General features: G+C 41.5%; 2 protein-coding genes and 1 long non-coding RNA gene across 3 annotated transcripts; 1 reads left to right on the plus strand and 2 right to left on the minus strand.

Annotated features, from left to right (window-relative positions):
* Nucleotides 1-14,839: 14,839 nt before the first annotated feature.
* Nucleotides 14,840-16,204, minus strand: LOC110739481 (putative nuclease HARBI1). Its single transcript, XM_021919925.1, has one exon. It carries the CDS (start codon nt 16,202-16,204, stop codon nt 14,840-14,842), a length of 1,365 nt encoding a protein of 454 aa, XP_021775617.1.
* Nucleotides 16,205-16,753: 549 nt separating this feature from the next.
* On the minus strand, nt 16,754-17,851 carry LOC110739482 (glutathione S-transferase T3-like). Its single transcript, XM_021919926.1, has one exon. It carries the CDS (start codon nt 17,849-17,851, stop codon nt 16,754-16,756), a length of 1,098 nt encoding a protein of 365 aa, XP_021775618.1.
* A 955-nt stretch (nt 17,852-18,806) lies between these two features.
* Nucleotides 18,807-24,703, plus strand: LOC110739535. Its single transcript, XR_002514846.1, has 3 exons — nt 18,807-19,072; nt 20,263-20,365; nt 24,371-24,703. It is a non-coding gene; the product is annotated as an uncharacterized LOC110739535 (long non-coding RNA).
* The last annotated feature ends 1,888 nt before the right edge of the window (nt 24,704-26,591 follow it).

Raw genomic sequence — 26,591 nt, forward strand, 5'->3', positions numbered from 1 at the left:
ATAGGTGGGTTGCAAGAAACCTTTCTTATGCTGGCAGATTACAACTTGTTAAAAGTGTTTTGTTTGGTATCCAAACTTATTGGGCTCAAATTTTTGTTCTTCTTAAGAAAATTTTGAGAGAGATTGAGTCTAGATTTAGAGCCTTTTTGTGGACAGGGAAGGGTAACCCCTCAACAAAATCCTTAGTTTCTTGGGCTCAAGTCTGCCTCCCTAAAGTAAGTGGGGGGTGGAACCTTATTTCTCTTCCTGATTGGAACTTTGATGCTGTCACAAAGCTTCTTTGGGATCTTGCCCATAAAACTGACAGTTTATGGGTTAAATGGGTCCATATCTATTATTTCAAGGATAAGCCTTGGTGGGACATGCCTTGCCCTAAGAGGTGTTCCTGGGTGCTCAGGAGAATCTTGAAATGTAGGTCTGTGATTGATGTTATTGGTAATTGGAGTACTGTGATGCATGGGAACAAGGTTAAGATTCAGAAAATTTATAAAGCTATCACTGTTTCTGCTCCTAAAGTGTGCTGGAGAAGGATAATCTGTAACAATTATGCTTCTCCAAAGAGCCTTTTTATCACCTGGCTAGCAATTCAGAATAGACTTGTTACCAAAGACAGATTACAAAAATGGAGCATTCATGATCCTGTCTGTTTCTTATGTACCCAGGCCTTGGAAACTACTCAGCACCTGTTTTTTTACTGTTCTTATAGTAAAAAGGTGTGGATGCAAGTTCTCAGGCATTTTGGATATCAGAGACCTATTAACTATCTTAATTATGAGCTGCAATGGATCTTGAAGATTTGCAGAAAGTCTAAAGCTAAAAGTAGATTGATGGGAATATGTTTTGCTGAAACTATATATCATGTCTGGCTGCAGAGGAATGTTCTAATTTTTACAGGCTAGTTAAAGTCTGCTGAAGTTACTTTTAGGGACATTCTGTTTGCTGTAGCCTGTAGGTGCTCTGCTAGTGACAGGAAGCTGCTTATTTTGTAATTCTTATTGTATTTTGTTCCTGTTTGCTGTCTTTGCAAGGGCTTTTGTTCTGTCTGTCTGGTTGTTCCCTCCTTTGGTGAACCCTTCCTAGAAGGTGGCACTAATTGAGGGTTGACCTTGGTCTGTTTTGGGAAAGAACCCCTCAGGAACCCTTCCTAGAAGGTGGCCTAATGTTTCTTTCCCTCTTTAGTTGGCTTTTAAGGTCTGTATTGTATAGGGGCTGGTTTTGGTCCTCTTGTTCTCTTGTTTTCTTTGTTGGTTCCAACTTAGCTCTTTGTAAGTTGTAATCTTTTTCCTTTGGTAATAAAATTCTTGATTTACCAAAAAAAAAGGGTATTAAAAGAAGTCCATGATTCGAACCTACATCCCGTGATTACACGGTGCTTGACCAATTGCAAATTTGCAATTAAGCTGGCACAATTGATTATAGATCTGTGGATCTACAACAAACCTAAAAACAATGTAACATTAAAAGCCTTAATCAAGTCAACATAAGTCACTAGACTCACTACTGTTTCGGGGGTTTTTGATGTGTCCTGTGGGAGAGTTACAATTCCTAGTAGGTGCAACCGACGCCTGTACCTGCAAAACCACGAAGACTCCGGTTGGTGGGAGCTCCGCCTTCGACGATCAAGTCAATAACGTGCAGGAGGTAATAAGTGCGGAAATGGTACACTCCTCGCTAATACAGGGGGATTCTGCAATTAATATTGCTCGGGATTTGTGTTTGTATTTTTGGATGCCCAATAAATGAGGTCTGACCCACTATTTATAGTGGGGAGACCAGTACTCCATCTAGGGTTCAAAGGACACGTGTCAACAGGGGATTGGCGCCATGTTGACCTATGGTTGGCTTCCACGTGTCGCAAGGCCATTGGACCACGTGCCACGTGGCGCCTGAGACGGGTTTTTTTTTTTCCGAATTTGAATTCGAATTTTTGAAGTGCAAGAGGCAGAAGGTGAAAAGGCGCGAGGGTTCGCCTTCTGTGGATTGCCTATATATAGCAAAACTCCTCCCCCATGTTCACATTTACAACCATAAGCAATTTTCAAAGATTTTGAGAGCAGCCAGTATAGAGAGCAAACTTCTCTAGAAATTTTCTGAGTGCAGATCCGGTTTTCCTCCCCCTTCAAAGAATTTTTTGCCGTCTGTGGGCGTTGTGAACGACATCGCAAATTTGCAGCTGCTATTCAGAGAACACATCTGGCTACGAGGACCCCTGTACCTTCGCAAGCCACTTGAGGATTTTCCTGCTTGGTCAAGCGGTTTTCTGTTCTCTCTAGCTCTTCCATGTATTTACGTTTGTGCTTCTTTCTTGCTTTTTTCTTTATTAGTTCCATAAGTAGATGGACCATTTATACCCACACCCGGAACATAGCTTTGAGACCAACCGGTCCCTCAGTACGGCTGAGTCTAGGACTGGGGGTGCCGCCTCCGGGCATTGGAATCTTACTTGTTCATCTCCCAATCCGACCGTCTTTGTGTCTGTGCAGGACACAATGGCCAGAACCAGGAAGACGAATGTGGATCCCAATTATAGAGGCGGAAGCTCAGAAAGAGTTGCCGCCTGAGGAGAGGATCCCAGATGAGATGACAAGGGGATCTCCAAAAGGCACCCCAAGCACCCCTAGTGATGGAATTCTAGGGTCTTACAGTGGAGGTGGTGAGGAAGCCGCCTCTGCTTCTGGAGCTGAGGATCAAGAAACCTCAGCAAGAAACAAGAACCCCGCTTCCAGTTCCGGCTCTGACGGGAGCGACAGCAGCAGCAACAGCTATCTCACGCCGTTTGTGGATAGCGAGGAGGAGGAGAGGCCTACATGGAACAATAAAGGCGACCCTCTCATGATCTCCATCTCTGCAAAAGACAGGGCTAAAATGCAGAGAAACTTAGCCAATTTCATACTCAAGCAACCCTTAGGAGAAGGGTACAAGTTAGTCGTCCCACCTAAGATGGGGACCATTGCCTGGGAAGACAACCAACGCAATACAGACGGCTTCTTTGGCTGCTATGAGGCGGCTTTTTTAGCGGGGCTCCGCTTCCCCCTTCATAACACAATAAAGGCCATACTCAGGGGTTATGGCCTAGGCGTTTGGCAACTTACCCACAATTCTTGGGTAAATATTCTGGGGTATATTGCCGCCTGTGAAATGCAGACTTGAACCCCGGCTGGGAGGCTTTCGCCCACATGCACAATCTGATCCGGAGTCCAGGCGGTTGGAGGGCCTGGTACACTTTGACAACATATCCCAAGTATTTAATGACGCTTGACAAGCCGTCAAAGTGGTCGGATTGGAAGAACCGCTTCTACCTGGTCAAAGCTCCAACCAATGAAGAAAATCGGGAGCTCGGGAGGTACAACTGGAAGCCTGAGCTGCTTGGGCAAAAATGTAAAATGCCCCAGATACCGGATGGGGATTACGAAGCAATCATAGAGTCCGGATTCTTCGAGCTCACCACTTCCACTATCTCGACCGGTGAAGTTATCAGTGTACCCAAGAATTGGGTACCCAAACATGAGTTCCTAAGGGACGAAGCGTTCTTGTCCGCCTGTGGGTTAAGCACCATGTTAAAAAATAAATGTAGGTTTGGGGCCTCAGCCGGCCAAATTGTCGGATGTATGATTTTGGCTTTGCTTAGATATTTTTTTTTGTACTTTCTCTAATCAGGCGTCTTTTTGTTATTTTGCAGCTGAAGCTCTAGGCATGTTGCCGACGTACAAGACGCCTGCTAAGAAGGCCTCTGATATCCGAAAGGAGAATGCAGAGAAGAAGAAGGCTGCCTAGGCGGGCAAGAAAGTAAGTCCGCTTGTCCTCTTTGCGCATTACTCTATTGTTTGTTTGCTTTGCTTTTTCTTTTATTCAGTTGTTTCAAAGTTAACCGTCTGACCCCTTTTTGCCTTGTCTCAGGATGGGAGCAAGGTTCCTTGCTCTCTTTCCAAACAACTCCGGCCAAAGCCGGTTGAGGAGGAGCCTACTCCTAAGGTCCAAAAGACCTCTCATGCCGACCGGCTGATTGTCGGCAGAAAAACGGTGAAGATCGCCGGAATAGGGTTTGACCTCTCGCACGGGGGGACAGAAGTCCCCCGGGCACCCCTAAAAACAGGCGGTACATTCGCCGAAAAAGGCCCAGGCGGCACCCTAGAGACCTAAGGTGCGGATGACCCCTTCAATCTCACTCTACTTGGCCTACCCATGCGGGTCAAGTCTTACTCCCAACTCCAGCCGGAGGACTCGTCATCTAGTCGGTACTCTATTGGAGGGGCGTTTGCTCCTTTCTCACCGTCTGTTTCTAGTGCAGATAAATCTCCTCGCTGGCCGGACGTGACATAATACGCCCGGGCCATGCTAAAAGTCGTCCCTAAGGACGAGAAGGAAGCGATCCCTAGGATCAACGCCTTCAATGCTGACCGTGTGATGGTCAGCCTGGCTGAGGTAATCTTATACGTCCGTCTCTTCTTTAAACCATAATATCATACTTGTCCGGCTTCTTCTAACACCGGCTGTGTCTTCACAGTCATTGCTGCGCGTGGAGGGGCTGAAGAGAGCCAACGCACGCAAACAAGAGGAGGTAAGGAGAGCCAAACGGGACGCCAATGACGCCCATAATGTAGCTCAGTATTCAATGATTGTGCATGACTTAGAAACTAAATCTATAATCATGCAACAGGCGGACCAGATCAAGGCCCTTCAGAAGGCCCTCAATGAGTCCAAGGTCAAGGCTGACAACCTTCAGGCGGCGTTAGAGAACGCTGAGACGGAGTTGAAGAACCGCGAGGGTTCTCTGCAGACCTTGGAGAAGACACAGACAGAAAACTCCTCCCTGAAGAAGGAGAATGACCGCCTGAAGAAGGAGGCTTCCCATTCAAAGAAAAACTTCGAGGCAACCCTTCAGGTGGAACAAAGCCGGCTCATTGAGGAGAATGAGCAAGAATGCGAGAACCACATGAAGATGGCGTTCTCCCTTATTCATCCGGATGCGGACTATACCGCCTAGGAGCTCGCCTATCGATACACAGATCTTGCCATTCTGGCAGAGGAGGAGGGTCAGCCGGAACAAGAGCCCTATGAGCAATGGGCCAAGAAGGAAATTAAGAAGATGCAAGCTGAGGTGGCCGAAGAAGAGGAGGAGGATCAGGCGGAAGTTGCGAAAAACTGCCAACCTCCTTGGCTCTGAAGTTGTCTCCAACCCAGCTCAGCCACAGCAGACTCAGGTGCCTAGTGCTCAAACACCAACAACCCGACTGATTCTTGAAATTGAATGAATATAATTTTCGGCCTGCGTGCCGTGTATCTGTGTATCTCTTTTCACCGGATGGGGGTCCGGGTAACAATTTCAACAATTTGAATTTTTATTAAATATATTTCGCCGACTGTGTCGGCTTTGCCTTGATTCAATTCTCAGTTTATTTTTGCTTAGCACTTTTTAATTTTTGCAAATTTTTGCAAGTATAATGATGCCTGACTTTCCGTATATACCGGGTGGGGTTACTGGGTTTGCCCCTGGATGGCTGGTTGTTAACTTCAAAAGGTTAACAAGCAGACGTCCACATGTGCACCCGGTAAGATAGACAAGCGGTGCTTGATTGTTTGAAGGAAACTGATCGCATTACTAACCGGTTGGGGTGTACTTGTAAAGCACCCCGTTTTGCCATGTTTGTATGCAGCCGGTTATTTGGTCGGTTGTAAGTCAGTCATTTGTTAAATGCCAAGGTTTGGACCTTGATAGGTTCAGTGGCATAACCGTTTGAGGTGCCTTTGTATAAAAGTTGGTTATGACATGACCAAGATTTCATATGCCGTCTGTACTGTTTGGTAGTACGGGCGGCTGTATTTTCCTATTGGGGTACCGGCTGTATTACTTTTGAAGTAAAGCCCTGGGATACCGCATTGCAGAAATGACCGGTTGTACTATTTGCAGTGAAGGTCGGTCGCATCTTGGATACAAAGGGTCATTCAAACAGTCGGTTAGAGCTGTTTGATTCATGATCGCTAGAACAATGTACCACCCGTAAGGGAGATGTTCTCTTTGACGAATTCACCCCAAATGGGCGTCGCCGGATGTTTTATTTTTAACTGGCCGGTTGGCCTTTAATTTTATAGCTGCCGCCTGCTTATTGCACAGGACATGGAGAATGTATGCAAAAAGGGAAAATTTGGAAATAAAGCATTCTCGTTAATATACTCTATTTACAAAAAATTATAATTTCTCAGAAGTAGTACTTTTTCAAGTTGTCTACATTCCAAGGTCTGGCTAGCTGTCTACCGTCTGGGTTCTCCAGGCGGTAGGTGCCGCCTCTGACCTCTTCAAAAATCCGGTAGGGGCCCTCCCAATTAGGAGTTAGCTTCCCTTGCTCATTTGCCCTACCGGTTGCCTCCATTTTTCGCAGCACAAAGTCACCCACTTTGAGGGGCCGTTTGTGTACTCTTTTGTTGTAGGCCCTCGTCATTCTCAGACGGTATATCTCATGACGCAAGGCGACATTTCCCCTGCGCTCCGGGAGTGAGTCCAATGCAAGACGCATGGCCCCCCAATTAGCATCTTCATCATAGAGCATGACTCGGAGTGTTGGCTCATAAAGTTCAATAGGCAGGATGGCTTTAGTGCCGTATGTCATGAGAAACGGGGTTTCACCGGTTGCCCCTTTTTTAGTTGTTCTGATGGCCCAAAGGACATGAGGTAACTCATCCGCCCAAAGACCGCCAGCTCTCTCAACTTTCTTTTTTATGACGTATGAGAGAGCTTGTTGAAGGCTTCAACTTGGCCGTTTGCCTGAGGCCGGCCAACAGATGCAAAACAGTGTGAGATCCCTTGATCCCCCAACCAACTCTTGAGGGCAGGCGTTTTAATCTGAGGACCATTGTCAAAGACCATGGACATGGGAACCCCAAACCGGTGACTATGTTTCTCCAGATGAAGGAAATCACATCCTTAGTCTTTATGCCTTTAACCGCCTCTGCTTCAACCCATTTGGTGAAGTAATCCACAACAACCAAGATGCAACGACGACCGCCTGAAGCAGGCGTGTATGGTCCCAGAATGTCCATGCCCCACTTTGCAAAGGGAACTAGACTGTGAATGGTTGTTAGGTCTGGGGCCGGTCGGTGTATCAGCCGGCCAAACCGTTGACATTTGTCACATCTCTTCACCAAATTCATGGCATCTGCCTCAAGAGTGGGCCAAAAGTAGCCCTGCCGCCTATATGTGATGCATAAAAACCCGCATACAGATCCTCTAGGACTTCTCTCCCCTTCTTTGGGGTAACACATTTCAAAAACGGCTGCAGGTACCCCTTTTGGAGGAGTTCCCCTTGATGCATTACAAAGCTCAGAGCTCGTTTCTTAAGAGCAGTCGCTTCTAAAGGGACATCCGGCAGAGTGTCGTCTATCAGATAAACCCGGATGGGGTCCATCCAGGTAGAGCTTCGGTCCAGAACTCCAACGGGATCATGTTCAATACTTCTTTTTTCCATGACCTCCCAAAAGATTGACCTAGGCGAATCACAGGAGGCGGATGATGCCAATTTGGAAAGTGCATCCGCCTGATTGTTTTCAGACCGTGGCACTTGACGTAGATTAAGTTTGTCAAGTGTCGCAGCCTCCTCCTCGACCGCCTACAGATATTTGATCATAGCCGGATGGGTGGGTTCATAGTCCCCATGGAATTAGCTGACAATCAATTAAGAATCAGAGAAGGCATCGACTTTTCTTGCCCCTGCCGCCTTGCACATGCGTATACCAGCCAGTAGGGCTTCGTACTCCGCCTCATTGTTTAAGGCTTGGAACTTAAACCGTAGTGCATATTCATATTTATCCCCTTCTGGAGAATGACAGATTACGCATGCACCACAACCGTTCATAGTAGAGCTTCCGTCTACAAATAACTTCCAAACCTGATCTGAATTTGCCAGCTGTATCGGCCTAGTCATTTCAACAATGAAGTCGGCAAACGCCTGACCTTTCACTGCCCGCCTGGGTTCGAAAGTTATCTCCAGGCTTTGTATTTCAACAACCCATTTGATCATCTGCCGGATGACTCTATAGTAGTCATTGGCCGCTTGAGTGGCTGATCAGTATACACAATCACCGGATGTGCCAAAAAGTAGGGTTTCAACCGCTTAACTGCTTTGTAAAGAGAAAGCCTAAATTTTTCAATCATTGGGTACCGGAGTTCAGCATTTCTAAGAACGTGGCTGATGAAATACACCGGGAGCTGATTGTCGTCTTTCTCAGCAAGGAGAACAACACTAAGGGAGTGATCTGAGACGGCTAGGGACATGTAGAGAACCTCCTGGGGCAGGGGGCTCACTAGCCTTGGCAAAGAGTGCAGATGTTGTTTTAGCCTCTGAAATACTGCCTCAGCCTCTTCACCCCACTCGAATCTTGACCTCTTCCTAATTGCTTGGAAGAAATAGAGGCATTTGTCGCCCGACCGGATGAGGAACCTCCCCAATGCCGCCAGGCAACCGGTAAGTTTCTGGACTTCCTTGATAGTGCGGGGTGATTGCATGTCAATAACCGCCTGTACTTTTTCCGGATTAGCCTATATGCCTCTTTGATCGATCAAAAATCCGAGAAACTTCCCAGACTCAACACTAAAGACACACTTCTAGGGGTTAAGCATGACCTTGTGCCGCCTGAGGGTGGTGAAGGTTTCTCGGAGGTCAGCCAGGTGACCCGTCTGTAGCTTGGATTTGACTATCATGTCATCAATACACGCCTCTACATTCCTTCCAATTTGATTGAGAAAAACATTGTTAATCATTCGTTGGAAAGTAGCAAGCGCATTCTTCAACCAAACGGCATCACCGTATAAGAATATAACCCCTGATCAGTGACGAATGCCGTCTTCCCTTAATCTTTTTATCACAGGGGTATTTGATGGAAACCTGAGTAGGCGTCCATGAAACTCATCAGAGCATGACCGACTGTAGAATCGACTAGGATGTTGATCTTTGGCAGTGGATAGCTATCCTTCGGACATGCCCGGTTCAGATCTGTGTAGTCTATACACATCCGCCATGTGTCATTCGGCTTTTTAACAAGGACAATGTTTGCTACCCAATCCGGGTAGTAGCATTGCCGGATGAACCCAGCATCTAGCAATTTTTTGACCTCGGCGGCTGCCGCCTGAGATCTTTCCTCTCCATGATTCCTCTTCTTTTGCCTAACCGGCTTCTTTTTGGGATCAACGGCGAGTTTGTGGACAGCAAGATCCGGGCTGACGCCTGGCCCCAATTTCTCACAAGCGACCGTCCCAACCTTAACGGTTCTGTTGGGCCGGCTGTCGTCTAGGACGGCATCAATGCTCTCACTAGCCGGCTGGGGTCAGAGATCATCCGACCGTTCACTGGTCAGTGATTGCTATTGTTTTTCTTTTTTGACGGGTGCCAGTTGGTCCGCCTTTCTCTTTTTACTGGCTGCCCTTGGAGTCGGCACTGCGTGATTGCAGTTATCCAGTTCTATGGGTTCTTCGCCATGATCAGCTGAAGCCATAGTTGGTTTGACGTCTGAGAGGTAACACTCTCTAGCCGTCTTTTGGTCCCCATTCAGGGCACCGACTGCCCCATCATCCTTCTGAAACTTGATCAGCATGAGAGACGGGATAATGACAGCCTTAGACTCGTTGAGGGTGGGGCGACCAAAAATCATATTGTAAGCGGTCAACTCCTCAACAACAAGGAATTTGACGACCATGTGCCGCCCTTGCCCCTTCTCTCCCAGCTGGATGGGTAGGTCAATCCTTCCCACCGGATGCACCACCCCTCCCCCAAAACCGACTAAGGGGTGAGGAGCCTCATGCATGTTGCTGGGCTTATACTTGAGCTTTGTCAAGCACTGATAGCTTATCAGGTCAGATGAGCTCCCGGTATCAATTAAGATCCGGCCAACTCGTTGGTTGGCAACCTTACATTCGATGATGATGGGGTCATCGTGAGGTCGTCTGACCTTTGCCTCGGTCCTTTGACGCCTGACCCTCATCAACTGAGTTGACCAGCTTCCTGATATTGTCCTTGGTACCGCGGATGGTGGGACCTCCACCCGCAAAATCGCCTGCTATAGTGAAGACTGTTTCTTCGTCTGTTTTAGAGTTAGTAGCCGTTGGTTTGGACAGGTTTCCCTTGTTTGTCTTGGGGGTACCCTTGGACTTGGGTAAGTAGGACTTCAGAGCCCCCTTTTCAGCCAGATGGTCCAACAGCCGCCTGAGGCTATAGTAATCGTTGGTGTCATGGCCAACATCCTCATGGAATTGGCAGTATTTGCTCTTGTCTCTGTTGCTGACGGGACTTTTCATTGCTGCCGATTTTTCAAGAGGCAACCGGTCTTTGATATCCAGGAGGATGGAAGAGCAGTCCTTGGTGAACTCGTACTTTGGGACGTACGGTTCTGATTTTCTTCTGCTCTTCTGGGCCGGCTGACTAGATCGGTCTGCCGCCTTGACTTCTTTTCTTTTCTTTTCTTCTTTCTTTGCCAGCTGGGATGGTCGGCTCTCTCTCCGTTCGGACTTTTTGGGGTCCAACGGGTGCCTCACGGCACAAAGCTCCATCACCTGTATATAGGCTTCAGCTTCCATTAATGCCTCTTGGAGGGTGGCAACCCTCTTTCTAACCAAGTCGAACTTGAAGGTCGACTCGTCCTTCAGACCTTTGAAGAAATCTGTGTAGGCAACATCGTTAGACAGCCCTTGAATCTGAATTCTCATCAGATTGAACCACCTGACGTAGGACCTAAGTCCTTCCTTCTCTCCCTGCTATATGGCCCTAAGATCGAGGCTCGTTTTCTTGGCAGGGATGTTCATTGAGAAGTTCGACGTAAACAAGTACGCCAAAGTTTTGAAGTTGTTGACGCATCCGGCTGGCATGTTGCCAAACCATCGTTGGGCTATGCCCTTCAATGTAGCCGGGAAGCACCGACACCAGGCGGCATCATCCAACCCCTATAAGTACATGAGGTTGGTATAGGCCATTAGGTGATCTTCTAGGTTGGTGGTACCGTCATAGGCACTGACCAACACGTTTTTCACCTTAGTCGGTTGCGCCGCTTCGGTAATTTCCCTAGAGAATGCCGTTGGCTGTTCCCTAAGGTTAAGCAGCCGGAGCTGCCAGTCCATAGGCTGGACCGGTTGTGCCGCATGACCCCCGAAGAGCGTCGGCTGCATGTATGGAGATCGATACGGCATGTACGGTGACCCGTACTGTACCGGCTGGATAATTTTGGGACCAGAACGCGCGGACGAACCGCACGACTGACTCCCTTTGTTTGATTCCGAATACTTTATGGAAGCATTTCGGAAGCTGTCTGGGTAGGTCGACGTTGAAGCCGACGCGGATAGCTGCAGACTTCACTTTTCCTGGATGAGCATCCGGGCATCAGAGTAAGTCTTCTTTGACCCATCCGGCTGTACTTGCCGGATGGGCTTCCTTTGCCCTGTCTCAGGGAAACGAAGCTTTGAGAAGTCGATCGTGGACCCATCTGCCACCTTTGGTTTCGGGTGAGGGGTAGGCACACGATCTTTCAGCGCCTTCTTCCTGGAGGACGGGAACTTCTTAGCCGGCTGACCCTTATGAGGGCCAGTGGACTTGTTTAGGAGGCTCTTGATCTCGCCCTTGAAACTTGTCATGAATTTCATGAGTTCGTCTCTCGTGACGGGAGCAGCACCTTCTGCCGCCTGGGTTGTCCCAGTCGGCCTGACGGTTGGGCTGATTGGAGCAGCCTGACTTCCACCCCGCTCCTTTATTTCTTTGGAGCGAATGTGTTTTGTTCTGAAGGACCCGTTTAGGGCCACATAGGTGTCGATTTCATAATCATCACCACTGTCTTGGTCCGTATGTACCTCAGGCTCGACCGTAGGCCGTTTGCCTTCATTTATTGGTACAGTTTCAGAAGCCATCTAGGAAGTACTCTCCCCATAGACGGCGCCAAATGTTTCGGGGGTTTTTGATGTGTCCTGCGGGAGAGTTACAATTCCTAGTATGTGCAACCAACGCCTGTACCTGCAAAACCACGAAGACTCCGGTTAGTGGGAGCTCCGCCTCCGACGATCAAGTCAATAACGTGCAGGAGGTAATAAGTGCGGAAATGGTACATACTCCTCGTTAATACAGGAGGATTCTCAATTAATATTGCTCGGGATTTGTGTTTGTATTTTTGGATGCCCAATAAATGAGGTCTGACCCACTATTTATAGTGGGGAGACCAGTACTCCATCTAGGGTTCAAAGGACACGTGTCAACAGGGGATTGGCGCCCTGTTGACCTATGGCTGGCTGCCACGTGTCGCAAGGGCATTGGACCACGTGTCTAGGGTAATTTTTACCCTAAACAACTACCATATAGTAGAATTCCATATGTTATTGAGCTTTTGTTTAGAATTTGTCAATTAACATTCAACACATCAGCATGTATAGAATCAACAGCAAGGCCAGCAACAACAACAAAATAAGGTCTTCAGCACAACACGACACAATGTCTAGTAGAGCTAATACTCGGATACACTTTACACGAGCCAAAAAAAACCCTATATATGATGATTTAATTACAATTATCACCATATTAAACCACTACATAGCGATCAAAAACCCGTCAATACAGTGCATGGGGTACAACATTTATATTGTGGTCTCTGATTAGATTTTACATATGTACACAGTCACCACTCTACAAACCATTATACTTCCCCTTTGGTTGTAGGTAGTTTGTCAATACTCAATACCTAACAACGTAAGATGCTTCAGCGAATCAAACCTAGACACTACAAGAGCACATCAGTACATCACAGACTCACAACCCCAAACCTCCCCTCAGGCAAAGCAGCCAGTAGGAGATGGGATATGATACAGGAATATAACAAGAACACAACGCATGATTCAAGCCATAATGACCGACTTCAGAAAAGAGCACGCCACCAAGCAACACACACAAGGACACAACTAAACTTCCAACTTAACAGAGTTGTGTCTCTGGGGACAGGGTATGTGAATCGCTGCACCTACAAATAATCCCATACAGCACAATAAAGAAAGATATTTCATTTCTAGCAAATCAAGTTAAGCAATTTAAACCTATAATTGTCACAATAAACAGCCAAACACATTAACAAAATAAAGAGAGGAACTCACTATACTTACCAAAATTATCGCCAAAGTTGGTCATTATTTCTACACAAACCAATTGATTGCTCTCAACAATACCAATAGCCTCAACATATTTGGTAAGTGGTTGAGTTGGTGGCGAACCCTTTATGACGAGCTGATGATCATCAGTTGATTTCCCAATCAAAGATCCGCCATCAGATTGTATCACATGTACAACTACCCGAACCTTCCGCCTAACATACAAGCGAATCGATTCTCCATTGACGAAAGCTGCAGGATTTGAAGTATCCATATTCTGCAAGCATATAGCATGATACCTTAGATTCAGAACCTAATTAGATGATAAAAAAAAAAAACCAATAACATAGCTAAATTAAGTTACTCAAACCAAATTTGTGCAACTGACAATAAATGCTTCAATATTATTTGCAATCTCATATGAACTCTAACAATGAACTATCCAAACCAAACATTCCATTATATTTTTCAGAGGTAAACTTACTAAGTGAAAATATCAAAAATTCCTCGGACAATTACAGTAAAAAATTGGACTAAATTGCAGTACAAATCAAATAACATTGGAGTACAAAAATATTGGAAATTCGGAAAACATCGAACAAAATTGCAGTTGAAAATTCGAACCATAAATTGGAAAAAAAATCACTAAAATAATCGCAGAAATCGAGCCCTAAAATAACTTGAAAATAAAATGTTGATGCAATTTCGAACATAAAACAAAAGTCAAACATAATTGATGCAATGTCGCAACAAATTCCTTAAAATTTCGAAAAAATAAATTAACAAAACCTCTGAAATTAAATTGCTTGAACAAACATACCTTAATTTACCAAATTGCGAGAATAATGACTGAAAATCGCTGAAAAAGTCTTTCAATGTGCTCTAATAATAGAGATTTTTAGGGGTTTGAGGAGAGAGAAAACAACAATATGTATTTGTGGGAGGATAGAGAAAATTAGTATATAAACGTTAGATGGGATGTCATCAACTAGATAATAATTTACGGATAGGATAAATCGTTTTCAGTTTTCACCTTAAGATTAATTTTCACATGATCCATTCCCAATATATATATATATATATATATATATATTGAGATCTTATGAGAACCACCATGTATAATAAGAACTGAGAACTAATATGAACCGTCGATCAAGTCAATCGGATGGCTCATATTTCAGCCGCTTTTTTCAATTCATTAAGGGTGATTTCGTAATTTTGATTCTTTTAATGACTTTCGAACTCTGATCATATTCCTCAGAGCATCATTATTGGTGAACACAAAAAAATGGTTCATGGGTCACTATCACCATTTCTCTCTCATCCACATCAACCCAACAAACCATTTACAATATTCACTCTTAACAATGAACACTAAACAATGGTTCATCATCAATACTCCCTACCCCACCTTATTTTATTTTTGTAAATATAATTTTTTTTGTTTCATAATTATAATTTATTAACCCGATGTCAATGTAATTAATTGACGTATTTAATATTTTAATCGTGATTACTAATTAAGAAATTATCGCATTTTTTTATCAGCTTTTTAAAAAACTAATTCTTGTGATTAATATTTTTTAAACAACAACGCAGCTAATTTTAATTAACAAAAAAAAAGAGGTACAAATCATGATTACAGTTCTACAACTATAATCTAGTACATTTTATTTTAAAAAAAAAACAACTACACATCGTTTTGTAAGATGTCCTTAGGGATAACCATTTGTTGTAAACCTAGTTGCCTAAGTTTTCGTTGTTACCAAATTTATTCCATATATGTTCGACCAAGTCGTTTTTTAGCTGCAAATGAGTCTGTTGATCCTCAATCTCTGTTCTACGAGACAAGTATAAGCCGATATCCACAATACGATCAGTACGGTACTCGGTAGTGTCCTCATTAGCGTTGCCTCCAGCATTCATAAACTCATTGGTATTAACGTTATTTTGATACGTCTCTCGTTCATCTTCAACGATCATATTATGTATTATGATGCAGGCGAGCATGATATTGTGGAGTATGTCGGTATCCCACGCCAAAGACGGCTTTTTAATAATGGCAAAACGAGCTTGAAGGACCCCAAATGCGCGTTCAACGTCTTTCCTTGCAGCTTCCTGGTGTTTTGCGAATAAACGATCCTGACGAGTTTGTGGACTCGTAATGGATTTCACAAAAGAAGCCCATCTAGGGTAGATTCCATCAGTAAGATAATACCCATTCGTATAATGATGACCATTGACTACGAAGTTCACAGGAGGTGTTCGACCCTCTAAGACGTCTTCGAACACAGGGGATCGATGAAGCACATTAATATCGTTGCAGCTACCTGGCATCCCAAAGAACGAATGCCATATCCATAGATCTCTGTCCGCAACTGCCTTCAGTACGAGAGTTGCAACTCCTTCTCTTCCTTGATACTGCCCCTTCCATGCGTGTGGACAGTTCTTCCACTCCCAGTGCATACAATCAATGTTGCCTATCATGCCAGGAAATCCACGTTCTTCCCCAATACGTAGCAATATTTCCATATCTGCGATGTTTGGACGGCGTAGGTACTGATCACCGAACAGGTTGATGACACCTTCTGTAAACTTTTGGAGTGCCAATCGTGAAGTTGCCTCACTTATACGGACATACTCATCACAAGCGTCTGAAGCACACCCGTAAGCTAGTTGTCTAACGGCCGCAGTGCACTTTTGAAGTGGAGACAAACCAAGACGACCTGCCGCATCTCGCCTTTGTTGAAACCAGGGGTCATGTTGGGTCACTGCGTTGAGAAGGCGCTCAAACACATGTTTACGCATTCGAAACCGGCGCCGGAACAAGGAACTTGGATAAACTGGGACTTCCGCGAAATAGTCATTGTATAACCGTGCATGACCTTCTTCGCGTCCCCTATCCTTTCGGGGCTCAGTAGATTTGCGTCGGCGTTGCTGAGTGGCAGCTTGAATAATTGGTGGAATGTACTCATGCATTACGTGTTGTATCATAAGACACACTTCATTACGTTGTTGAACTCTAAGCTCCCTTCCCTCATCATCCGAGTTAGATGAAGATGAAGAGGAATCGGTTGAGCTTTCGTTTAAACTGTTTGAATTCATTTTGTACGTAAGAAATGTAAGATAGAGTGAGGTTTGCTAATAGTAACTGCAAACGATTTATGTGTTTGTGTGTAAATAAAATGAAAGAATGGTGTTTATTTATAGTGAACTATTTGTAATTCTTCTTCAGAAATAACTGAATATAAAGAGACAAAGATCACATGGGCTATGACAAACAATGAATTACAACCACACAGAAATTGAATGGAGAAGAAGGGTTTCACATGGGCTATGACCAACACTGGATTAGAACCACACAGAAATTGAATGGAGAAGAAGGGTTTCACATGGGCTAACAAAGGGGAAATTAAGATACTGACACAATTATATATAAAGAGACAAATTGATATAATTGAATAAACAGAATAAGATCACATGGGCTATGAAAATGGGAAAGTGGAAAAGATCCATTTTACTGATTAATTGATAAAGTACAAACATAAAGAAATGAGTACAAGAGGTTGAACTGGAATTGAAAACTTATCACTACTGAAAATGAAGAACAACAAAGGAATTGAACACACTTAACTACAATAAAAATAAAGGACACTAAGCATCATTATTGAAACGTTGAATATTGTTCCGAAGTATTACTATCATTTCGTCTTCCCACTGTTCTCGGTTTACTTTCTGTTCTAGACGAGATAGTTGCTCCCAGTTGATCCTATATTTCTCTAGCTCAATTTTCCGTTGTTTCCTTGCCTCCTCGCGCTCTTGTATTTCAAGTCTCTTCATTTCTGCTTCGTTTGACACATTCATCGAATCCCCAAGTAGCTGCAATCGGCTGTTGAATGTTTCTAATTCCTTAAATGCTTGACTTGATGGATCTTTACCCTTCAATCTCGACTTAGCCTTTTTAATACCTTCAGCACGAGCTACTCTCTCATCACCGACACCCACGCTGGTTGGTGTGGTAGGTGAGGAATTGTCACCCTCATCCCGTGTCCTCTTCCCACTACTTCCGCTCCCTACAGACTCATCTGTCAGTGGAGTTGAATGTGGACGTCCCACCGAAGGCTTGAATGTTTGTTGGTCCAAGAAAGACCGGAATTTGTCCCACTTCCTTAATTGGATCCATTCCTCGTAGAAGGTGAATCGTCCGAATGAGTTCTCATGGATTTTGTGGGCCTCTTGGATAACATCATCTTCGTTATAGCCACTTCCCTTTCGCTTCCGGGCCTTATCATAGCTTCCGCACCACTTTAACACGGCTTCAGAGATTCGCATCCACCTTCCCTTCAAACTACTAATAGTTCGTAGGGATATTTCATCTGCATTCGATTCCCTGGCAGCATCGTATGCGTCCAAGACTCTCTTCCAAAATACACCCTTCTTTTGATTTGTGCCGGTAATTATGTCGGTGCTGGTGTTCATGTAGCCGGATATAAGAGCCGCAGTTTCTGATCGCGACCAACCTCTATTGTTTGAACCACTAACACGAAATTCCGGAGTTGATTGGAGTGGTTGCTGTAACATTTGAGTGAAGTTTTGATGGGGAGAAGGAGTTTCATTTCCCTCACCATCATCCTCGCATTCTTCATTTGCCTCATCTTCTTCAGATAAGACATTGCTCGATTCCCAAATATTGGGATTCGGTTGTTGTGACGAAAAATAACCAGATGCAGCACCATATTCACCGTAACCCATTGGTATCATGGATGGATGTGGGAAATTTGAACTGCTTTGAGAAAAATTAAAATTTTGAGGGAAATTTGGTGGATTATTTGGGAAACTTGACTGGGGTATTTGAGGATAAACTCCAGAAAAATTATGGGGAATATTTGTGGGTGTTTGTGAAAATTTTGGGTGAATTGGAGGAAAATTGGCTTGATTCGGGATCATATTTTGACCCAAATTTTTTTTCTTCTTTCTATTTGTTTTGGGGTTGGTATTAGCATCCATAATTATAATTTATATTTGGAAAAAATAAAAATTTAATATAATAATAATAATAATAACAATAATAATAAAAATAATAATAACGATAATAATAATAATAATAATAACGATAATAATAATAATAATAATAATAATAATAATAATAATAATAACGATAATAATAATAATAATAACGATAATAATAATAATAATAATAATAATAATAATAATAACGATAATAATAAAAATAATAGTAACGATAATAATAATATTAATGATAATAATTAAAAATAATAATAACAATAATAATATTAATATTGGTATAAATAATAATAATATTGGTAATTATAGAGGGGATTTTTGAAGAGAAAAATATAGTAGAAAAAAATGAATTTTCAAAGTTGAAAAAAGTATATCAATATGGGTGTCTATTTATAGAGGGGAAAAAAATAAAGTCGTTGGTAATTTTTTTTTTTTGATTTGTATTTTGTAAAATATATCCGTTGTAAAATTACAACGGATATATTTAAAACAGTACACACGTGTCAAGTAGCGGCTGGGCCAAGTGGCAGCAAAACGACGTCGTTTTGCATGAATATCAGTCCAAAATATTGGTGGGGCCCACATCGAATTAATTCATGCAAGTGCTTGCTCCTGCAATCGAACCCATGACCACTCAACATGAACAATTAAAGAGTTTGACATTAAGCCACCACCTTATTTGTTCACTCATTGTGAACTATTAAAATGTTCACCCTTAAAGATGCTCTCATTTCTCCTTCTCTCTCTTAGTTTAACTTTCTCTCTCCTTCTGACATTTTCTCTCTCTTGTTCTTCCTCTATTACGACTGAATTTTCATGTGATTTTCTCTTATTTTTCCTCCTTCATCCATTATTCATTCAAAGGGTTTCTTCTTCCTAATCTCTCCACAGTACTCCAAGTTTTACCCTACTTTGTGGCAAATTTTTTTCCAGCGATTTACAACTGAGGTAAGTCAATAATTTTTTTTCAACTTTGATTATTGAATTTCTTGAGATCTCAATTGAGTTTACTGAATTTAATATATTCGAATTGAGGATTTTCTTAATTGGATTCCCGATTGAAAATAATAATTCTGAATCTTTTTTTATTTATTTATTTATATTTTAATATGTTCGATTGTGGTTTTCCTATTAAATTGATTGAATTAGGGTATTGTGTTAAAGTTTTAATTTATGATCCTTACGATCTAATGTAATATAACTAATTATTGTTTATTTTTTAAGGTAATATATGATGATCTTCTTACAATTTATTAGGGTTTCAATCTAGAGTTTTAATTAGTTGTTTTTATATTCAATTTCACGAAATAGTTATGGTAAAATTGAAATACGTATGGGTTTTAATTACTTTTTGTTAATTTCAGAGTTGTATGTTGATGTTATGTGATAACTAAATCCGAACACTTTTGAGGTTATGTAATTTACTTTTGAGCTTTTATTATATACTTTTGATGAGTTGATGGTAATAATTAAGTTTGGTATTTGGTTGTGTGGTGTTAATGGTTGCGTGGAGAGTTGCTGTGTGGGGTTGCTTATTGGTAGTAGCAGTAAGGTTATTGCGGCATCTTGGGCGTTGTGTTAGTGGTGTGGCTATTTGTGGTCAGGGGGTGTGTGTTGTGTCACTAACTGTTGCTGTGTAGGTTAGAGAGTTGAATAGGTTAGTAAAGTGGACATATTGTTTGATTGAGAATATGGTATAATTCTTATAATTGTACAAGTATATAGCTAACAATGGAACTTTGATTTACTGTTTATTTGAGTTGTGGATGATCAATTTTAAATTTAGGATAAAGAATATGAATCTAGCATGGGTAATGAAGTTGTTAACTACATGGTTGTAATCTGTACTAATCTGTTTTTATTAAAAGGTAAGGTTTTATAGGATGCACGAAAGGTGTTCGATGAAATTCCCCAGTGAAAACTGAAATTTGGTAATATGGTAGAGTGACAATTACTTCTGTTAATTTCGATGAGGTCGTATTATATATTAAGGCAATGTTAGGTTACAAAACATAGATTTTAGTAGGAAATTTATGTAGATGACCTCAGTTATTGGTTGGTGATTAAATGAGTATGATGTTTGATTGTTTCTTTTATCTAGACATTTTTTTATTGGGGAATGTATAATGTATGATCAGGTACCTCTAAAGACAAATTTTTGAGGTGAATTGCTCAATTGACGAATTGGGATTGAAACAATTGATCGATTGGCATTGAGACGAGCACTTGGTTGGTCTGATGGTGAGCTGATGCGATCAGATGCAAAGCCATGTTCAAGTTTGATGAGACAGACAATATTCTTTTGTTATAATTTTTTTACTTTTGCAACATTTTAATTAACTTTTGTGACATTTTTATTTACTTTTTCTATACTTTGAATATTTATACTAGCCTACTAGCTCAATTGGCAGAGCATTGTGCAAATGCGCAAAAGAAGTGAGTTCGATTCCCATGTAGGTTATTTATTAGTTAAAACTATAGCTATAATCACTTTTCTACCAAAATATAAAATCAACTTTTTACACTGATTTATTTACTTTAAATTTGAAAACCTTTACTTTAACTTCAACTCATATACTTTTCTCTTAATTGATTACTATTCATTTTTAGAAGATATAAAAGTAGATGACTCGGTTTCTATACTCATTCATCACTTTTAATAATTTCATTATACATATACTACCTCCGTTTTTTTTATGTGCAACTTTTGCCATTTTAGTCTGTTCACTATTATGTGCAACTTTCTTTTTTCATTCTATTTTGGGTAAACAAAAACCCTTTAAATTACTATGTTACCCTTAATTAAAAATTAAAATCTTTTTACTTTTACCCCTTATTACCCATAAATCCCCACTTAACTCAAATCACCTAAATTACCCTAACCTCATTACTCCCTCCATTTACTCCTCTCAACCGACACAATTCTCCATCTTCCCAACCACCTTATTAAACTAATCTAGAGAGTTCTTTAGAACCCTAGATCTGGTTCTTCGTCTTCTTTGTGTTCTTCGTCTTCTTTGTGTCCTTCGTCTTCCTCTGTCCCTCGCCTCCTTCCTCTCCATTTCACCTCATGACATCTCCCTTTCCCTCCCCCTTTCCAACGAAATCCAGAGTCCCAAATTTCCATGGCTGACCTAGATCCACTAGTTGACGCCTATATTGGCACCGACGACAACAGTGAGGCTATGTTTATCAAGTCCTTGATTAACGATTTAAACAGAGGTGATGATTTTCCTCGTCGCCTGTACACGCATGAAGATGGGCCAAGCTGCTGTTCTCCGACCACATTCAAGGCTTTGGGGGAAGTTTTGAAAAATATTGACAAGGCGAAGAAGAAGAACAAGGATGAGGGTGAAGGCGAGTCCCATGGCCAAAAAAAGCTTGATTTTGATGTCGTTTCTGTAGATTTGGAGTCCCAATGTGGGGAGGTCAGTGCTGCGCCCACCCCCAAGCCCCGATCTAAAGCTTCCAGGCCTCCGCCGAAGATTAGGCCACGTAGGAAGGCGGCGTTGGTGGCGCTGAGGCGTATGCGGGGTTTGCTGGACTCCAACTTCGTGGTGCTGTCCTCTGATGAGGAGGCTGAGCACTGACCCTAGTGTAACGATTTCTAACACTAATATTGTTAATTTTTTTTTAAAAAATGAGTCTTAATTGTTGGGTTGTTGGTCATGTTAAATCTGGGGGTTTAATTGTTTGTTCTATTGATCTATGGTGGATACTAGGGTTTGTTGAGGAAATTTCTGTCACCCTAGATACTAGGGTTTGTTGAGTGTTTTAATTAATGTTGTATCTATTGCATGTTCTGTTGGAATAATGTTGGATGTTTGATGTTGGCTTCTGGTTGATGTTGCCTGTGTGGAGTTCATTGTGTTGTTGTTGAATGACATGGAGTATGTTGGGTTATGGTTGATGTTGCCTGTGTGGAGTTGACTGTGATGTTGATTGGCATGAACTGTTTTGGCTTATTTTTTATGTTAGCTGTGTGTAATTGATTGTGTTTTTGTTGATTGCCATGGTCTATTTTGGCTTATGTTTGATGTTGGCTGTGTGGAGTTCATTGTGTGGTTTTTCCTTGGGATAGACTATGTTGGCTATGTGGACTTGATTGATGAATGATGAGGCCGGTATCTTGTGCTTGTTCATTGTTGCCTAGTCAGTCCCTTAAAAGGAGTCCCCTGTGATTAGCCTGTGTTTCCTGATTTGTATTGAGTTCCATAATTTGATATGCTATTTAGCTTACCCATATCTACATGATGAAGGGACTCCATTGAATTTCTATATGCACAAGTGAATTGCTCCATCAACATATCAACATGCATAATGCTGTTGTTGTTGAGGTACCCTTGTGCATATGTGTAGTATTCAACAATGACACTATAACCCTCTGATGGATTGAGTGCCCACATAAATTGTCTATCTTTGTCATTCATATTCCATTAAAAATGTGGGAACAAAAGACAATACCTTTGAGTAATGAACATAAAACATTACAAAAGACCACATCATAATCTAAAGACATTACAACAGACTGCCTTACTTGTTTGGATAATTGTAATGAACAAAATATACCTAACCACTTGATTCTTCAACAATTTTTTGAAAAAACAAATAAAGAAACTTACTAGGAGAAGTGGTTATGGGTGGCAATCCATGTGTTGTCTTGTTCTTGTAATGAGTCCCCTAATCTGCATCCACCTCCAAATCTTTTGTGACTTCTTCAGTGCCTTGATTTGCTGGCCTAAACATAGTGTTTAGGTACTCCACAGCCTCCAATACTACCTCTTTCTGAACCTCTACCAAATCTGGAAGATTGCCAAGTTTTTGTTCATATGTGGTATTTTGTACTTGTTACCACCTTCTGCCTTGAATATCTTAATCATGCATTTTTGCAATGTAACCCAGATGTACTTGTTCACATGGGGGTTGAATGTGTCATAAGACTGTATGACCTTTTCAACCAACTCCTCTAAGTCCCTAGGAAAAGACTGATATTGCAAAGATTGTATAGACCTAAAAAGCCCTAAGTCAAGGACATTCAAATCAGGTGACTGTGCTGGCTGAAAAACAAATTGAATGTTAAAGCCATTAGCTGTTGTTGATGCCAGAAACTGAACTTGGTGAGGCCTAGCATTGTCCCATTGGATGACCACATCCTTGGGCAGACCTTCAGGCCACTTTGACATGATTGCTGGAATGACCTTTGTTAGCAGCATCTCTCTGATTACTTCTTTGTTTATATTCTGGAGTGCCTTTGTTTCCATAGTCCCTCTTGCTCTTTTCTTGCTTGATTTTTGTGCTACTTGCTGGATATTGAATGGGAAGATGCCATACTTCCCATCATGTAACATTTCTCCATTTATGCCATATAATGACTTCCCTATAATTGCCATGAACATTGCCTTGAGCTTGAATCTTCTTGACTAAACTGCCATGTAAGGATCCTCCTCACTTGGCAATAGATAAAACCTCATTTTATCAGGGTTTAAGTAGAACCACTTCTCATCACAGTGTATGACATTCCTCATGTCAACAAATGTGGGGTCCTCATTCCCTCTAACTGGATTTATATGTGACAAAATCCATCTTAGTCTGACAACCTTATGGTCTGATGTCAGCAATGGTTTGTTGCAGCATGTGTGTGTTCTTAGCCTTCCTCTCTTCTTCAAATTGTGAACTGTACTAAGACTGATCTTCAATGCTCCTGCATAGCTCCTTTCTGTCTGCCTTATATGTAATGGGACTGACTGGAGGGTTTCATCAGAAATTTGCAATGGCTTTCTTCCTATTTTGCCAAATTTTTTAGTCCTGACATCAATCAAGTCCCCTATTGCCAGCTGCCTTTTTATGTCTGTGAAGATTCTTGTGATTGTTGATAATTGCTTCATGTGACCCCTTGGTAATGTTCCATTGTTCATTTTCACCGAAAGTGCATCAACAATTTTCCTTCTTTGGTGCAATGTTAGTTGCTTTCTGCATACACTATGAATCCCTTCATGAGCTTGCTGTTACATTTGTGTGTGTTCAAAATCAGTGTCTGTGTGTTGTTGCTGTTGTTGTTCTTCTTGGTTACCTTCCATGGTTTCATCTTCTGAATCGTACTCCCAAATGCCTGCATCCTGTATCTCTTCTTCTTCATCGAACCACAACTCTGCCATCTGTTCTTCATTTAGAATGTGTTCGATATTTAAAAAAAAAAAAAAACAGAATCACCATTTTCTGCCATGTCTGTTTTTTTTGCCAGCACAGGTTGATAGAGTGAGGGGCCTGCTGATTTTTTGGGTTGAAGATGAAGGCTAAACCTAGTTGTGCAGTAATGACAGTAGTGCAACCCTTTTTTTGTAAAGCTGTTAACAGATTAGGTAGTTTGTAATTAAGCTAACCGTAACTGTTAAGGTAGGAAGGTGTAATTTTTTGGGGAACAAACTCTGTTTTTGCTGGTGTGTGTAACCTAGCTTCAAACATTTATGGCTGTATTTAATGTCTGACAATGGAGGATGCTAAAATTCCCTCCTTAAATGCTGAATTCTGAAATTTAATGGTGGGTTGGCTGCTTATATAGCCCCCTAATTTTTTTGAAAACAATTGAGTTTGGTAGGTTTTTTTAAAAAATTGGGGGGAAACAAAAATTTCAACCCTAAAAAACCATCCTTCAAATTTTCGGTGGTTTTTTTTTTTGGGGGAAAATACCCCACTAGCATTTTCTGCCATAATTTCCCACCCAAATTAATTGTGGGTGGCCACACCTTCTCTCTCCTCCCACTTTAATTAAACCCACCTACTTTTCCTAAACTTTACCCTTTCTTTTGCTTCGTAAATCGTAAAAAGGCCCAAAGTTGCACATAAAAAAAAACGGAGGTAGTACAATAGAACGTTTTTTATTTTCTTTTTAATTTGCTTTTGGTACTGCTATATTATGATTCGCTTTTTGAGTTATTATGATTTACTTTTAATTTCTTTTTAAGTTATTTGGAGGTAGAAATAGAGCTGAGGTTGGGTCCCTAGTTGACCTTGGTGATCTGACCTTAAAATTAGATGATAAATTTTGTGAAGTTTTTCGGTTTAATGAAGAGACAGGGCCTCCAAAGCCAATGTATTGTCCGTATACCTCAAAGCTACTTTAATATGCTTTTTAGTTATTTTCATTTACTTTTTAGGTATTTTGAATGACTCTAGAGTGTATTATATTATACTTCCTTCATTTCTATTTAGTTGACGCGTTTAATTTAGACATACATATTAAGGAGATGAGTGAAGGTGAGAGAGAATGATAAAACAGGTGGGTACACTAGTAAATACAAGGTATAAACTTACCCAAAAAAGAAACGTGTCAACTAAAACTAAATTTCCTAAAAAGGAATATGTGTCAACTAAAAAAAACGGAGGTAAGTATTTAATATTAGAGACAACTTATGTAGGAATCGAACCTACACCTCTATGCATCTACATAGTGCTCTACCAATTGAGCTAATAGGTTTACATATTATATTATATTTAATTTACTTTTTAGTCATTTTTATTTACTTTTGAGATAATTTGAATTACTTTAGAGTGTTTTATATTTACTTTTAGAGAACCTATGTAGAATTGAACCTACACTTCTATGCGTGCGTCCGCACAGTGCTCTAGCACTTGAGCTAATAGGTTTACTTTAAAGTCTTTTATATTCACTTTAGATTTTTTAATTTACTTTTAGAACCCATTGATGTAGAAACCTACCTGTTCTAGCAATAGAAGAAGAGTTCCCTAGATCAGACCATTATCAAAATCAGGATTACACATTATACATCAAAGGAAACTAATGCTTAAAAGACCATTATCATTTTTGTATTATTGTTACCTAAGTTTCAAGTTTAATCTACTGGGCCATACAGAGTGCAATATCATGTTAAATACATCAAACCTCTTTGCAGGTGTGTAGTGAACAAAATGTTGTCTAACATTTTTGATCCCTTCAATTAGCCTTCTGTACATCTCTTCTAGAACCACTCTCAAAATATAAATTTTGAATTCTGCGTACTCACAGTACGTTGTGATGACTCAGCACCCTTGGGCTGTGTACACTAAGAAGAGGCACCGTAAACAACATTCAACAGCAGCAGACCAGGGCAAAACAAGGGAGACAGACCACCAACCAAGCAAAAGGCAAGAGGGCAATGCAGAGCTAGAAGACAAAGTGCCTTAAGGAAGCGCCAGGAGTCAACCTTAATATTTTGAAGTAAGAAATTAGAAGCAGAAAAGCAAAAGAACTAGAAGACAAACATCATTAAGAATTACTTGTAATCTGATTTGTATATATGTATAAAGAATAGGGTAGGAAGAGAAGGCGTGTCTTTTGATTAATCTGAACATTACAGTGAGATTGGCAGCCTCAAGTTGCTTAAAGATTGAAACCAAAAGTTATCCTTGCCTAGAGAGTGATAGCCTGAAGCTATCTTGTTTCTTGTATCGTGTTCGTTTGATGCCTTGA

Source organism: Chenopodium quinoa, unplaced genomic scaffold (genome assembly GCF_001683475.1).
Source record: "Chenopodium quinoa cultivar QQ74 unplaced genomic scaffold, ASM168347v1, whole genome shotgun sequence".
Taxonomy (NCBI): domain Eukaryota; kingdom Viridiplantae; phylum Streptophyta; class Magnoliopsida; order Caryophyllales; family Amaranthaceae; genus Chenopodium; species Chenopodium quinoa.